Source organism: Oreochromis aureus, linkage group 14, assembly GCF_013358895.1.
Source record: "Oreochromis aureus strain Israel breed Guangdong linkage group 14, ZZ_aureus, whole genome shotgun sequence".
Taxonomy (NCBI): Eukaryota; Metazoa; Chordata; class Actinopteri; order Cichliformes; family Cichlidae; genus Oreochromis; species Oreochromis aureus.
Genome location: NC_052955.1, coordinates 25638688 through 25651653, shown reverse-complemented (window position 1 = coordinate 25651653; position 12966 = coordinate 25638688). Strand labels below are relative to the sequence as shown.

The following is a 12966-nucleotide window of genomic DNA, read 5'->3' as shown; positions in this document are numbered from 1 at the left end:
TAAAGCTTCCCAAACTGGGTTATGCGGCAGTGACTTCAAGCACAGAAGCAAATCTACAACAGAATGGCCCAAAAAAGACATCAAAGTGTTTCAGTGGCAACAAAGTTCAAACCTCAACCTGATTGAAATGCTGTGGTGGAAGATCTGTGCTTAAACTTAGAAGAATGAAACCTCACTGAACTGAATCAACAAAAACTGTAGAGAAGAATGGGATTACATTTCCATTATGTGACAATTATAAGATAAAGTCATACAGAAATCTTATTTTGTGAAAGTTATTGCCGATAAAACAAACAACTGAATCATGGGGTGTACTTTGCTTTTTTTATGTGCTGCTTCTGCACTTCTTAAAAAAGCGACACGGTGCTAGGTTCTTAGACTGTCAGAGCCACTGATTGATTTTTTTTCATTTATTTTGGGGTTTGTGAAGCAAATTCTAATTCTATGCTATTTACTCTTTCGAGTTTTGTGTTTTTTTTTCCTGAGTTTTCTTATTTATATTAGTAGTCGTCAGTTCTTCTTTAAATAGTATTAGTTCCCTTTTCTGTCCACTCGCTCCTTGTTTCGTCTCAGTGTGTTGTCAGCTTCCGCCTCCATGTTTGTTTACCTTTAATGTGTGTCTAGTTTATATGTTCATGTCAGGTTCACATTCCATAGTCACTGACTCTGTATTTATGTTTCCTGTTTTAGTTTGCTAATCCTTAGTCTTGTGTGCATTGTGTTCAGTTTTCCTCCCTCTCATCAGTTACTTCCTGTCCACCTGTGTCTTGGTACTGTGTCCCAGGTGTTTCTTCTCTGCTCTAATCTCCCCGCTGTGTATTTATACACTTTCCTTCTGTTGTCAGATCGTAGTTCAGTTCTCTAGCATCATTCTGGTCTCTGGTCCCTCGTGAATTTAAATAGTTTGCACTTGTTTTGCATCTAGTTTTGTGTTTGGCCTTATGTAGATTTCCATCAATCCAATAATGCTTTTGTTAACCTCTCCATCTTGGGTCCTAACACAACATATCCTGACAGTAAGAGCTCACGTGTTGCTGTTTATCTGAGGTTGTATTTACCTCATTCTAAGATCTGCTAAGGATCCGCTTTTGTGATTCAATTCCAGATTTTCATGAATATTAATTTTCTTCTCACTCATTACTGCATTTGTGAAACTCAAAAGTAACCACACCAAAAACAGCAGCAGCATTTGTTTTAGTATTTTTTCTTTATTCAAACTTCCAACCTCTACTTCACATGAACCAGAAAGCCACTTTTATCTCCCATCTCTATGAGGCAAAAGTCATCAGCAAGTCAAAGCCTACGCGCAGCGCAGGTCGGATTCTTTTGACAGTGTGCGTGTGTGCACACTGCAGATATACACAACATATACATACAGCATATTCATCTCATGTAGAAATTTCACTAAAAGTCTAGAGATCAAAACCTTTAAAAAAACATACAGCAGAATTCTCTTTGAACAGAACTACACAGTACATGTTTTATCAAGACACACTCGAAGAAGAGCATGAGTTTTAATCAGTGGTCGTTTTCAGGAGGTTGCGTGTGATTCCTACTGTGTGTTAACCAAGGCTGTTAGTCAGCACTGTGTTGCAAGGGTAGCTCTGTTGCCTATAGGCGAATGCCCAATGGATACAGTTAACAAAGCACGTACAGATACTCCATCTGCTGTCAGTGACAAAATCTCCCGGATCACCTTGGTTCCACAGTTGTGCAGTGATAGCAACCATACAATCATTCGATTAACACAGATTAACTGCGTGAGTGCATGCTAGGAGAGAAAGAGTGAGAGCAAAGGACAGAAAAAAAAAAGAAGTAAGTGTTGATTGCTATAGAACGAAACTTAATATGTTTAATTTGCTGGTAAAAATGAGAAACAGAGTTCTGAAGAAAAAGAAAAACAAGAAGTAAATTTGCATAACTGCTCAGATTTGTGAAATAAAACTTAAGTTTGCTGTCGCAACAGCTTCCTCAAGAGCCCGATCGAGCGTCTGACTTGGACTGAGGTGACATTAACTGCTTCACTCAGCCGTGACGGTGAAAACGTGTCATTATCAGTAAAACCATCTCAATCGAGCATTTACTACAGAAGCGTCTGAAAACAAAGAAGAAGAAAAAAATCTACTCACTACACTTGAAAACAAACTCTTAAAGCATTTCAGTTACATTTCCATGTATATGCACCGTCATACACACAAAGCATAACTGCACTATAATCGTTCAGTGCCTTCGGGATTGTGAAGGTGATTTCTATAAAACAGAAAGCATCTCAAAACCACTCACATTCACGTCTTAAGGTTTCTGTGTGTTATCGTCACTGTGCCTTCTTCAAATGGAACGCGCTCAATATGTCGGTGAATAACACGCCACCGTAAAGTTATCTGCTTGCCCTCATACCATCTTTGCTCCAGAAAACGGACGAGAAGGTGTGCCAGGCTAAGTTCGGGGCGAGGCCGCAGCAAACGTAACACTGCTTTTTCTATAGCTACTTTCAGCTGCTCCCTTATTCACAAGGGGTTGCCATAGCGGGCAGCTCCGTGTGTTTGATTCGGCAGATTTTTAAATATTTTTTTTTTACACCGGGTGCCGTTCCTGATGCAACCCCAAATAGGGATTTGTGTATCATTCTGGGATCAAACCTGGGGATCTTGTTAGGTGAATGAGTAAACCACCATACTAACACCTGTGTGTGTGTATATATATATATATATATATATATATATATGACATACATGATAAATACTTCATTTAAAACAATACGTCCTCTGTGAAAGTACATTTCTACTTTCTTTTGGTTCAATTTAGTTGCATAAAGTTAATTCTCATGCTTTCACTGCATCCAAGACAGACACTTGAAACGGGGAAAGGTAGGGTGCATTTTGAGTTAACGCAGGTATTTTTAAAGGAAGAGATTTCGATTTTGAGGAATGTGCTTATGCTCTCACTTTTTAATTTCTTTTTACTGAGAGTAAGATGAAAAGATCCTACCTAGATGCCAAATATGAAGGTAGATCTAAACTTACAAAGAATGAATAAAAACTGTCAGGCTTAATTTCTTTTAGTATCCTATTTACTTACTTAGTTTACACATGTGACAGTAGCATCCAATCATATCATCCAACCTTACGAAAAGAGAGCAAATGTGCAGATTTCCTAAAATGCCAAAACCTCTTCCTGTTTAGCAAACAGCGGCCGCTAATGTGGTGAACCGAACAGAAGAGTTGCTCACAGGGGGCACGAAGGGTTCATTTCCAAAATATCATGTATCCATTTCATTTTTGCAATCTGCAAAAAAATGTATTTGATGTTTTTTTTCCTGCCCTTATTTAGAAAAGGCTGTCACAGCAGGTAGCTCCGGGTATTTTTGATTTTAAGCAAGATGCTCTTACTGACACAACCTCAAAGGGATTTGTGTTTCCTCCTGCGGTCGAGCCAGGCATCGTTTAGCTTCTTAGCCAAATGTGCATGTGACACTACCTAACCAATCGAAGCTGTTTCCAGCTGTCTGATACATCATTTTGGAACAAAACTCTTCAAATGTGCAGCTGCACCCTGGTGGGACTAATGCAAGGCAGCATCCAAACACATCAGCATTTAAAAAAAAAAGAAAAAGAGAAAAAAAGGCAGTCCAGCTGGAAGAGCCAGAAAAGAAACATAGACATGTGGAATGGTAAAAATTCCTGCACACACACTTGTGCACAAACTCTCTCACACACACATACACATACACATTTAAACGCTCACGTGCGCGAACATAATCGCGCGAATGAAGAATCATACTTGCACACTGGACATGTCACAGACATATCTGGCATGCATCTTTAGAAGAAAACACTTTTTGTTAGAAATTCTTTAACTGGTCTAGAGCTCTGATCATTTCTGTATGTACATAAATTAACAATAAATATAGGTAATGTTTTTTATATATTTTGAAATATATATATATATATATTATTAAATAATGAAATATTCTTATATATTTCAAATATATTCATGACCTCTTTCCAATCTGAAACATTTTCAAAGAGATATAATCACAGTTTAGTAATAAAACATGTAAGAACACAGGACTCCCTACTGGTCGGTCTAGCTGCAGCGTCCCCGTTTCAAAGTTTATCAAGTTGTGATCAAAGTCCAGCCTTATTTTTTTTTCTTTTATTCCCCCAGACTAATACATTCGACTTCATCAGAAGGATGAGAAATAATGCGACATAAGGTAGGTAACACTGTGACAGGAGAAACCGAGCCTGCGAATCGCATCTTATCAATCTTACGCTCATCGGTACGTCAGGGAACCAGCCCGGACAGAAACCACACAGTCCAGGCTCAAACAAGGCAATAAGGGCTGATCAGTGAAGCTGATCTCCCAGCTACAATACGTCTTTTCTCGTGGAGTGAACCTGTCCTCTGATCACCTGGAGGTTTACTGAAGGGACGCTGCAGCGAGGACCTCTAGGGTACGATTGGTTTGGAACAGTCGGAGAGCGTAGAAAGCCGTTACGACTCAAAAGGATCCCCCTCCCCTTTTCTTTGACTCAATCTCTCCTCTTCTTCTGTTCTTTTTCAGACACACATAGACTGGAACTGGACCACATTAACACTGACTGAGGGGAGATAGGTTGTCTAAATGCATGCAGTAGTTTTCCTTCGCTCTCTCCGCCACGCTCCTGGCTCACATGGCTTACAGTAGGATGCACTTGGAAATAAAGAGAGTAGAAGGAAACGATTATCCCCAAGGTGTTTAGAGGAAGCAAGTCTTGCGCCTCCTCTTGTTGGGGATACCTCGATTCCTGTGTGTGATCGGGACACTTTCTGTCCGTGGTTTCGTCCTCTGGGGGTGGTTTTAACTTCCGTACGCTAGAGATGACTGTTCCTCTCTTTATGTCCATGGATCCGCTCACTATTGGTCCCACCACCCCCCTCTGTTCTCTCTCTGTGTTGCCGCTGACGGCATACTGGTTCAAAAAGAAAACCGGTCCCGTATTGCACAGCATGCCCTCATGGCCTGATGGTAGTGTGTCAGTGATAGCGACTCCGCTTCTCCTCAGTCTCAGAGGTGTAGTCCCTTAAACCAATGCCTCTCTGGAGGTTCAATAAAGAGTCTTTCATCTGAAGAAGCAAAACAACAGGAACACATGTTAAATAGTATTTTCTCCATTTTAATAACAGGCGAAAAAGTTATTTAAAGTGAAGTTAATAATTTTATCATTAGTGACATCTGAAAAACAACATAAGGTGATTGATGATTACGGGAAATGTTACAACTGCACGATCAGTGTCTAGAAAATTTCCAACTTAGAAAAGCTCCAATGAAATGTGGTATGAATGCAGAGTAGAGAGGCCTTTTTTTCTTTTAATGAAGTATTTTCTGATTCTTGAATATAAAAATAAACATTTTAGCTGTAATTGAAGTAATAATCCAAGTGGGCTGTGTGAAAACCAGTTTAAATATCAGGAGGAGGAGTTGGCACTGACTCTCGTGACAGCGCTCTATGAGTTGAATTTGTAAGGTGGGGCAATTCATTTCACTTTTTAATAAATCTACTGACATTCTTATTTAGTTCTAATATAGATAAACACCTACTAGCCACTTCATTAGCTTCTCAAAGTTCTCACAAACATGTTCAGAAATAGCATAAATGAAAATCAAGCTTGTTGGTGAGAGTTGAATGTATTTATGAGAACACGTACAATCTCTTCACAGAAATAATATTAAAATGACACTTATATTAAAAATGAAACTATTAAAAATATTGAAACACATAAATAAAAGTAAAACTACATTTTCAGAATTATTATTTTTTACTATCTGCAGTAAAAAAAAAAACTTTTTTCTATACCTGGTCCAGCAGCACCACGGATGACTTGATAATCTCCCTCCACTTTTGCAGCTCAGCATCGTGATACCGCTGCTGTGCCTCCAGGAGTTGGGCCCATTCCATCTGCGTCTGAGGCAGTTTACTTGGAAAAACACACACACACATAAACACACACAGAAACCTAAGGGTGCAGGCACCGAAGCATTATTTCCATTTTTTTCCATTCCGTTTTTAAAAAAAAACTTTTCAGTAAGCAAGCACAGAGATTTCCTGTTGGAGGCCATATGGATGCAGTTTACTTTACGCATGTGTGTGTGTGCCTGTGTATGTCTGCAATTGTATTACAGTGTTTGGGTATCTTTAATGTCTCTAACAGAAAGGTCTGTGTAAAAAATGATGAGAAAAAAGTGCAAGAAACATGTGTACACATGGATCTGTTGGGGTGTGTTTACCTTTCATGAAACCGCAGACCTTGCCAGGTTGTTAAGGACTGCGCAGAGTACTCCAGCATCCACAGTTTGTAGAAAAGCATCATGTTGAGGAACACAAGCAGGACCAGGCTGGAGGAGGGCAAAGAGACAGAAATGAAGACAGAGAGTCAACAAACGAGGGCTCAGCTTCACTTTTAAATCATTCATAATGCCTCTAATGAGCTGGTATGAGCACTCTGATGTATACTGAAAGTACACTTTGACTGTGGGATGATTTTCAATAAATACCGAATACAGACGGATGACAAATGTAATGATTAAATGAATCTCTGTTATGCTTTGGGGGCATTTTGCTCACATAGTTTGGATCTACTTGTAAACTTTATCCTCCCTGAAAGGAGTGGTTTTCTTCTAGGGTGAAAATACCCCTAAGCTCAGGACACAAGGGCGTCACTAAATGGTTTGATATGTACACACATGTGGGAACAAAGCTTCTTTAGAGTAATGAGAGTTCAACATCACTGAACGCCTATAGGAAACTTTGGACTGTGCATCAGTCAGTCAGTCACTCTCCACTGACATCGAGACATTAAATAAAAGAGCAAACTTGCTAAGGAACGCTAAAGCCAATCGGCCGACATAGAGTGGCCCAGTACCTTACTGAGACAGTTTGTTAGTTTTTCTATAATTTGTAACCTGTCTATATATCAGAGAACATATATGTGTACCTGAGACAGATCCTATGGATGGCAATGAAAGAAGAGGAGAAAGGAGTTACACTCAAAAGAACAATAATGACATATTTCTAAGGAAATTAAAAAAAGTCATGTCAGCATGTGTCAAATGTACATTTACATCCTAATGGACAACTATGCAGCCATCCTCACAGGAATGACGTGTGCACGTGTGTGCTCTGATGAGCTGCTTACACAAAGCTGATGATGAGCAGCAGTTTGGAGACGCTGTACAGAGCGAAGCCTCCGGGCAGGTGTTCTGGACTCTGGTGTCTCGTTTGCGTGGAGCCGGCCACGTGTTTGATCCTCTGGATCACTTCCTCATCTGTCGGCGTGGTAACGGGGCTGAGGGCCTCATCCAGATGCTGGCTGCGCATGTGGGGAAGCGGCCTCTTCTTGCGCCTCACTGTGGAGTTCTTCACCACTTTTGCCTTTGGAGACAGCTGGTGGGTCTCCAAGAGTATCTCCTCCAGTTTGGACAGCTCCAACTCTGAGAGAGAAAAAAAGACACCTGTTACATATTTATATATATAACACCCATGCACTTTGTTGAAAACATCCACATGCTTTTGTTCTCTTTTTAAGCATTAAGCAATGATTAGAATAAGATCACATCAAATGTTAAAATCAGTAAAAAAAAAAAACTATATTACCCACAATTTTTATGGATCATCTTCACGAGTTCACAACAATATACTAGGCCTTGGAGGACGGTACCATGTTGGCTGAGCATTCGAGCTTGACCTTCATTGTTAGCGCCCAAGATCATATCGAGCAACACCCCCTTTTCAGAAAAAATACGATGCTCTACGAACTCACAGTGACGCCATAACAGGCTGATGTCAGCAAATTCTAATAAAAAACAAGCTGACGTCAGCATGTTGTAATAAAAGCATCATAAATACAGGTTTTAGCTTAGCCCTTGCTCTTCGAGTTGCGCTCTCTGAGTCTTCTTGTTAAGAAAACCACATGACTGATGTGACCAATCGAAACAGCCAACCAAACAACCGTTGAGTTTACCAAGATGGCGGAAGTTTTCTTCAAGCCCACTCCAGAAGTTCTTCTCTATGAAGCCTTTTACCAGCCCCCATGGCTGTTTCCTGTAACGCAGCTCTGTTGATATCCTAAGAGAAGAGGATGACTGTATTTATACACAGGTTTTGTCTTTGCAATAAAATGCTAAATAAATTGAGCTGAACTATGAAAAGAAACAGTTAAAAATAATTTAAACACAGTTAAAGATAAAAAAAAATAAAAGAATTATGTCACGAAGTCTTATGACTCACCGTAACCGACACTTGTTCTTGGCCACCCTCGTGAGCATGTAGCGGTTGAGAGTGTAGAAGTAGTCATGATAGGGGACGTCGTGTGTGATGACCTCAGCATCAATGATGTAACACTCACTCTCCTGACTGGCTTTGTACAGAGTCTGATAAAATCAACAAAATGTAGTTTAAGTGTCTCATAAAGCAGAGGAGAGCTTAAATAACTAAACATGTTTCTACTTGACATGACTCTACCTGTGTCTCAGTGACTGTGGCTGTTTTAGGAGCCAGGGGGTTGGACAGAGAGATGGTGTACATGATTTCTCTGGTCTGGTTCCCATCTTCCTCCTTCTTCCACGGATGGTACACTATATCTGAAAAGCAAATGTTTGAATTGAATAAAGCCTGTCTTTTTAGCTAACTCTTTCCAAGGAGCTCAGACATGAGCTGGATCACGTGCAGGAACATCAGGCGTACCGACCTGAGAATCGCCTCTGCTCCATGAAGTCACTCATGAACTGAGACTCTGTGAAAAGTATGTCATACAGCTTGTCCACACTGAACTTGTAGATCTCATTGATATGCTGCCTGCCATTGAGATCCTCGTGGAAGGCTTGTACCTCTCCTACACCGCAAAGAAACACACATAACAAATAAAGAAAATACATTTTCTCGTGTTCAGACTTTAAATGATATCAATAGTCGTCCTGTTATAGCTTCTGAAATCTGTGAGAGCAAAGACCGTCCGCTCTCTGCAATTACCCTCGTCGTGTGTTTCTGAAGAATCACTGAGCTCAGTGGGGATGTCTTCATTGTCATTGAAGTCCAGTGACGGTGATGGGACAGGACCAGCAGGCCCACTGGTTTCATTCTTCTCCTCCACCACCAGAGGGACAGCCAGCAGATCACCATCTGGCAGGCAGTCTGCATATTCCTCAGCTGGGAGGTCAAACTGCGGAAAAACAATATGGTGAAGTTATTCAGAGATTCTGAGGTTTGCATGTGATGTGATTTGAATTTTTGTGAATTTTTGAGACCTCTACATCATCAGATTTTTTTAAAATCCTGAAAAACCTGAAAGAATTGCACAAAAATACTGAATGGAGCATTAATGATACAAATTAAAACTCTTATATGCAAACTGAAATTCTATTTCCCTTTTAAAAACATGAAAAAATTGCCAGAATAAACACTGAAATGTAAAAAAAGAAAAGAATTTTCTGCCAATGATTTCATGTTTCAGGCTTTACGTGGTTAAAAACAGAGTATAGAGCATAACTGCAATAACTTACTGTGATGGTATCGTGGTTGCCAGGGGTGGGGATGGTGCTGTTGGGGATGAGCTTCTTTTGTACAGGAGGAGGGCTCCCTTCAGGCTTGGCTTCTACGTTGTTCTTGGACAAGTTGTCATTGTTGATCTCGTTCTCTTCATTGGGAATCTCCTCACTGAACCTGAAGGCAATGGAGAAACGTGACAGCCCAAGACTTTACTGCACTGTAGAGATGTCTGCCTTAATAGATTAGCTAAGTTACAAATATGAGTTTCTGCCTGTAGTCTGGATGTAAGCAGTAAATGTGAATTTCTCTGTATGTAGACAGCAACAGATTTGCAACAGATGGCAAGAGATTTGTGATTTTTGCTTATCTGTCACAGGTAATCCCATGTTATCAGAGATTGCTGACTTGAGCCTGTTCAATCACAAACTGATAGCAGAGTGAGTCCTTTTTATTGACATTTTATTGTCAACTTGACACACCCAGATGGCTACTGATTGCGAGTATGACCTTGTCACTGTCTACGAATCAACCACTGCAAACGCAGCATAGTTCAAGGTTTTATGTAGGAATGTTTTTCACGCTGGCCAACCAAAGGAACTAGCTACCATTACCGCTCCATGAGGGGAGTGCTATTGTTTCTGTATGTTTATATTATGTCACGGGTTCATGTGCTTCTATGTTTCTCGAATGAACGAGTTGTTCAAATACATTTTTTGGCTCTTCTGAGCACAGTGAGCCAAGTGCCATTTTTTTTAGATTATGTCATAAGGAACACAAACACCTCCACAGCCAATGTCTCCAAAACTGATGAACTCAACACAAAAAGATCGAGATCGATAACTAGCACTGGAGAAACATATAAACTTGATTTTGAGGCAAACTTATGTGTATGTAGACATGTTCGTAACAAAGCCTTTAGCCTTTACTGTGAGTGCATTGTAGAATAAAAGCATTCAAACCGTGACTGTATTAATAGTACATCGGCACAGAAAATACTTCAGTATTTACTAACTGGCTCTGGCTCATGTTGGCCGGAATAATTATTTTCTAATTTGGGAAATTAGGTAACCAAATGATAATATTTATAGTGGTAGCCATAGTAACTGATGCAGCACCATAACCAGACGTACCCCATGGTGTTAAAGTCGTCATCGGGAGGAACGTAGTCCTCGTCGTCACTGGTCAGGCCAAGCTCGTTGCCATAGCACTGATGAACAAAGTGCCAGAGCTCTTTGGGGCACAGAGGCTGCAGAAGATCAAACCAGTTATAAGGAACGAAGAGAGTGAGGAGAGAACCATGCAGCAATTTTTTGTTTGTCATCCCATGTGTGGCAACAGAAAAAAATATATAGACCAAAACATAAAGTCACAAATTGGATTTGCTGACCTTGTCGAGCAGCGCATTCTGCCACAGTCTGAACATCATCATGTACGTCCTGTCCCTGGCTCCGAACGAGGTGAAGAAGTGCTGCAGAGAATGAAACGCGATCTCGTATTAGCCGACATGGAACTAAAATAACACCATAAATAAAGGAATTTGCATCATATACAAAGATATGCAAATAGAAAAAAGGGAAGGGAGTCAGTTCTGGGAGATTAAATAAGTGGAAACTACAAAAGTAACAAAATACAAAATGAAATGGAGAAATAATTTTGTAAATTAGTTGAAATAAATGAAAAAAAAAACTAAGGCACATATTTATGACACATTTAAGGGTGCCCTCCATAATGTTTGAGGAAAAAGACACAATTTTGTAGCTTTGCCTCTGCTCACCACCACCCCACAGTGGGCTGTAAATCAAATATTTAATGTGTGATTCTAATGAAGACTTTGAACTTTAATTTTTACTTTTTCCAAGAAAGTACAGGGACTAGAAAGTTACTGAAACCACTTTAGTTTGCAGCTTGTTTGTTTGTGTCATTTGCATGCAGTTTTGTATTTAATAACTAAAAAAGCGCCTTTGTTTCACTGAGATCAGATGACTGACTAGGCCATAGAAGAATATCCTGTTCTTTTGCCTTAAGACACTCTTGGTTTGCGTTTCCGGTGTGCTTTATCTCATCATCCATTTGCACCGTGAAGCTGTCTGATCAGTTTGGCAGTATTTGGCTGAATCTGAGCAGAGAGCACAGCTCTGTATACTTCACACTTCATCTTTTGCTTCTATCAGCAGTCACATCATCAATAAACACTGACATGTACACACTGAAAACTTGCGTATCCCTTACCTTCTCGGTGTCTGTGCAGACCTGGATGGCATTGGGAATGAGCCGGGCAGTCTTCTCCTTTGTCATTGAGCAGATGTCCTTTAGCCGCACTGTCAGCTGTACACAAACACACACAAATGTACACCATTACTCACACACACACACACACACACACACACACACACACACACACACACCCCAATACTGCCAGTAAGAATGCACAGAAGTGCAGCAATACCAGCGTTTCCCAGCGGAAGATGTTGCTATAGAAACAGATCCAGTTCTCAGAGAGGTAGAGTCGTCCCTGCAGGAGAATGTCCCGCTGAAGAGCACAGGAGTAGTCTGCAACATCAATGAGTCATGAAATCAGATCATCAGCGCTCACGTCGAGCATGATGGAAAATGAGAAAAAAGACGGCACAGGAACTGCACCATGTAGCACAGAAAACACCAACAAATACGACACAAAACTGTCCATTTCAGCAAGTTCGAGTCAAGTTCACATGCAGTTTGATTTAGTCGGAAGCATTTACGACAATGACTGTATTCATAGGAACACTGAGAAACTCTCAACAACAAATGAGCGAAACTTGTGTTCACATTTCGTGTTCACGTGAGTGCCGAAAAGGAAAAGGTCCCCTCAAACAATGACACTAAGACCTCTGAAGACCGTGGGATTTATTTTCCTCAGTGATAAAAATCTACACATATTCACAGTCATGCCATGATGTCAACCGGTGGGAATATCCCGTACTTGTCAGTGAGCCCCCTCTGCTCCGGAAGGATTAATCATTTTCTAATTACTACCAAGCTGGCTGCACCCTGCCAGTACTCAGATGGCCTCAGTGTGTACACTCACCCACAATGAGTCTCTCTGTGTCAGGGAGCTGCTTGAAGAGTTTCCTAAAGTCCTCATTGCGCTGCTTGTATGTCGGGCTCAGCACCTGCAGTGACAGGCAGAGTCAGAAACCACACACACACAAACACACACTCGCATCCTCATGCTCTCTTCACAAGTGTTGCCTCTGTCACACAGCCTGGGTTACTTGTTTCCACGAGCATGTGAGATAATCTTGTTAAAACCACCCACAGGTTTGATCGGTATGTCCGCTTTACTTCAATCATGCCGTGACTTTCATCCTGTGGGGGATTTTCACAGTTACTGCAAATGGAAATACAGAGTACGGCAAGCAGAGGTATGTAGCCCGAGATATCTGAAAGGACGCATCAT

General features: G+C 40.7%; 1 protein-coding gene across 7 annotated transcripts in view; it reads right to left on the bottom strand.

Annotated features, from left to right (window-relative positions):
• Positions 1-1188: 1188 nt before the first annotated feature.
• The window catches only part of gramd1bb (GRAM domain containing 1Bb), an 86446-nt gene continuing 74668 nt past the window's right edge, over positions 1189-12966 (bottom strand). For all 7 annotated transcript variants that reach the window (XM_039622919.1, XM_039622920.1, XM_039622915.1 and 4 more), the window contains 15 exons: positions 12595-12679; positions 11974-12077; positions 11757-11852; positions 10915-10995; positions 10658-10773; positions 9542-9701; positions 9012-9201; positions 8731-8874; positions 8505-8623; positions 8271-8413; positions 8005-8108; positions 7180-7474; positions 6272-6379; positions 5841-5961; positions 1189-5109 (listed from right to left, as the gene is read on the bottom strand). In XM_039622919.1, coding sequence (XP_039478853.1) covers positions 5020-5109; positions 5841-5961; positions 6272-6379; positions 7180-7474; positions 8005-8108; positions 8271-8413; positions 8505-8623; positions 8731-8874; positions 9012-9201; positions 9542-9701; positions 10658-10773; positions 10915-10995; positions 11757-11852; positions 11974-12077; positions 12595-12679 — 1956 coding nt within the window. In that variant the 3' untranslated portion in view covers positions 1189-5019. The remainder of the gene's footprint in view (positions 5110-5840; positions 5962-6271; positions 6380-7179; positions 7475-8004; positions 8109-8270; positions 8414-8504; positions 8624-8730; positions 8875-9011; positions 9202-9541; positions 9702-10657; positions 10774-10914; positions 10996-11756; positions 11853-11973; positions 12078-12594; positions 12680-12966) is intronic.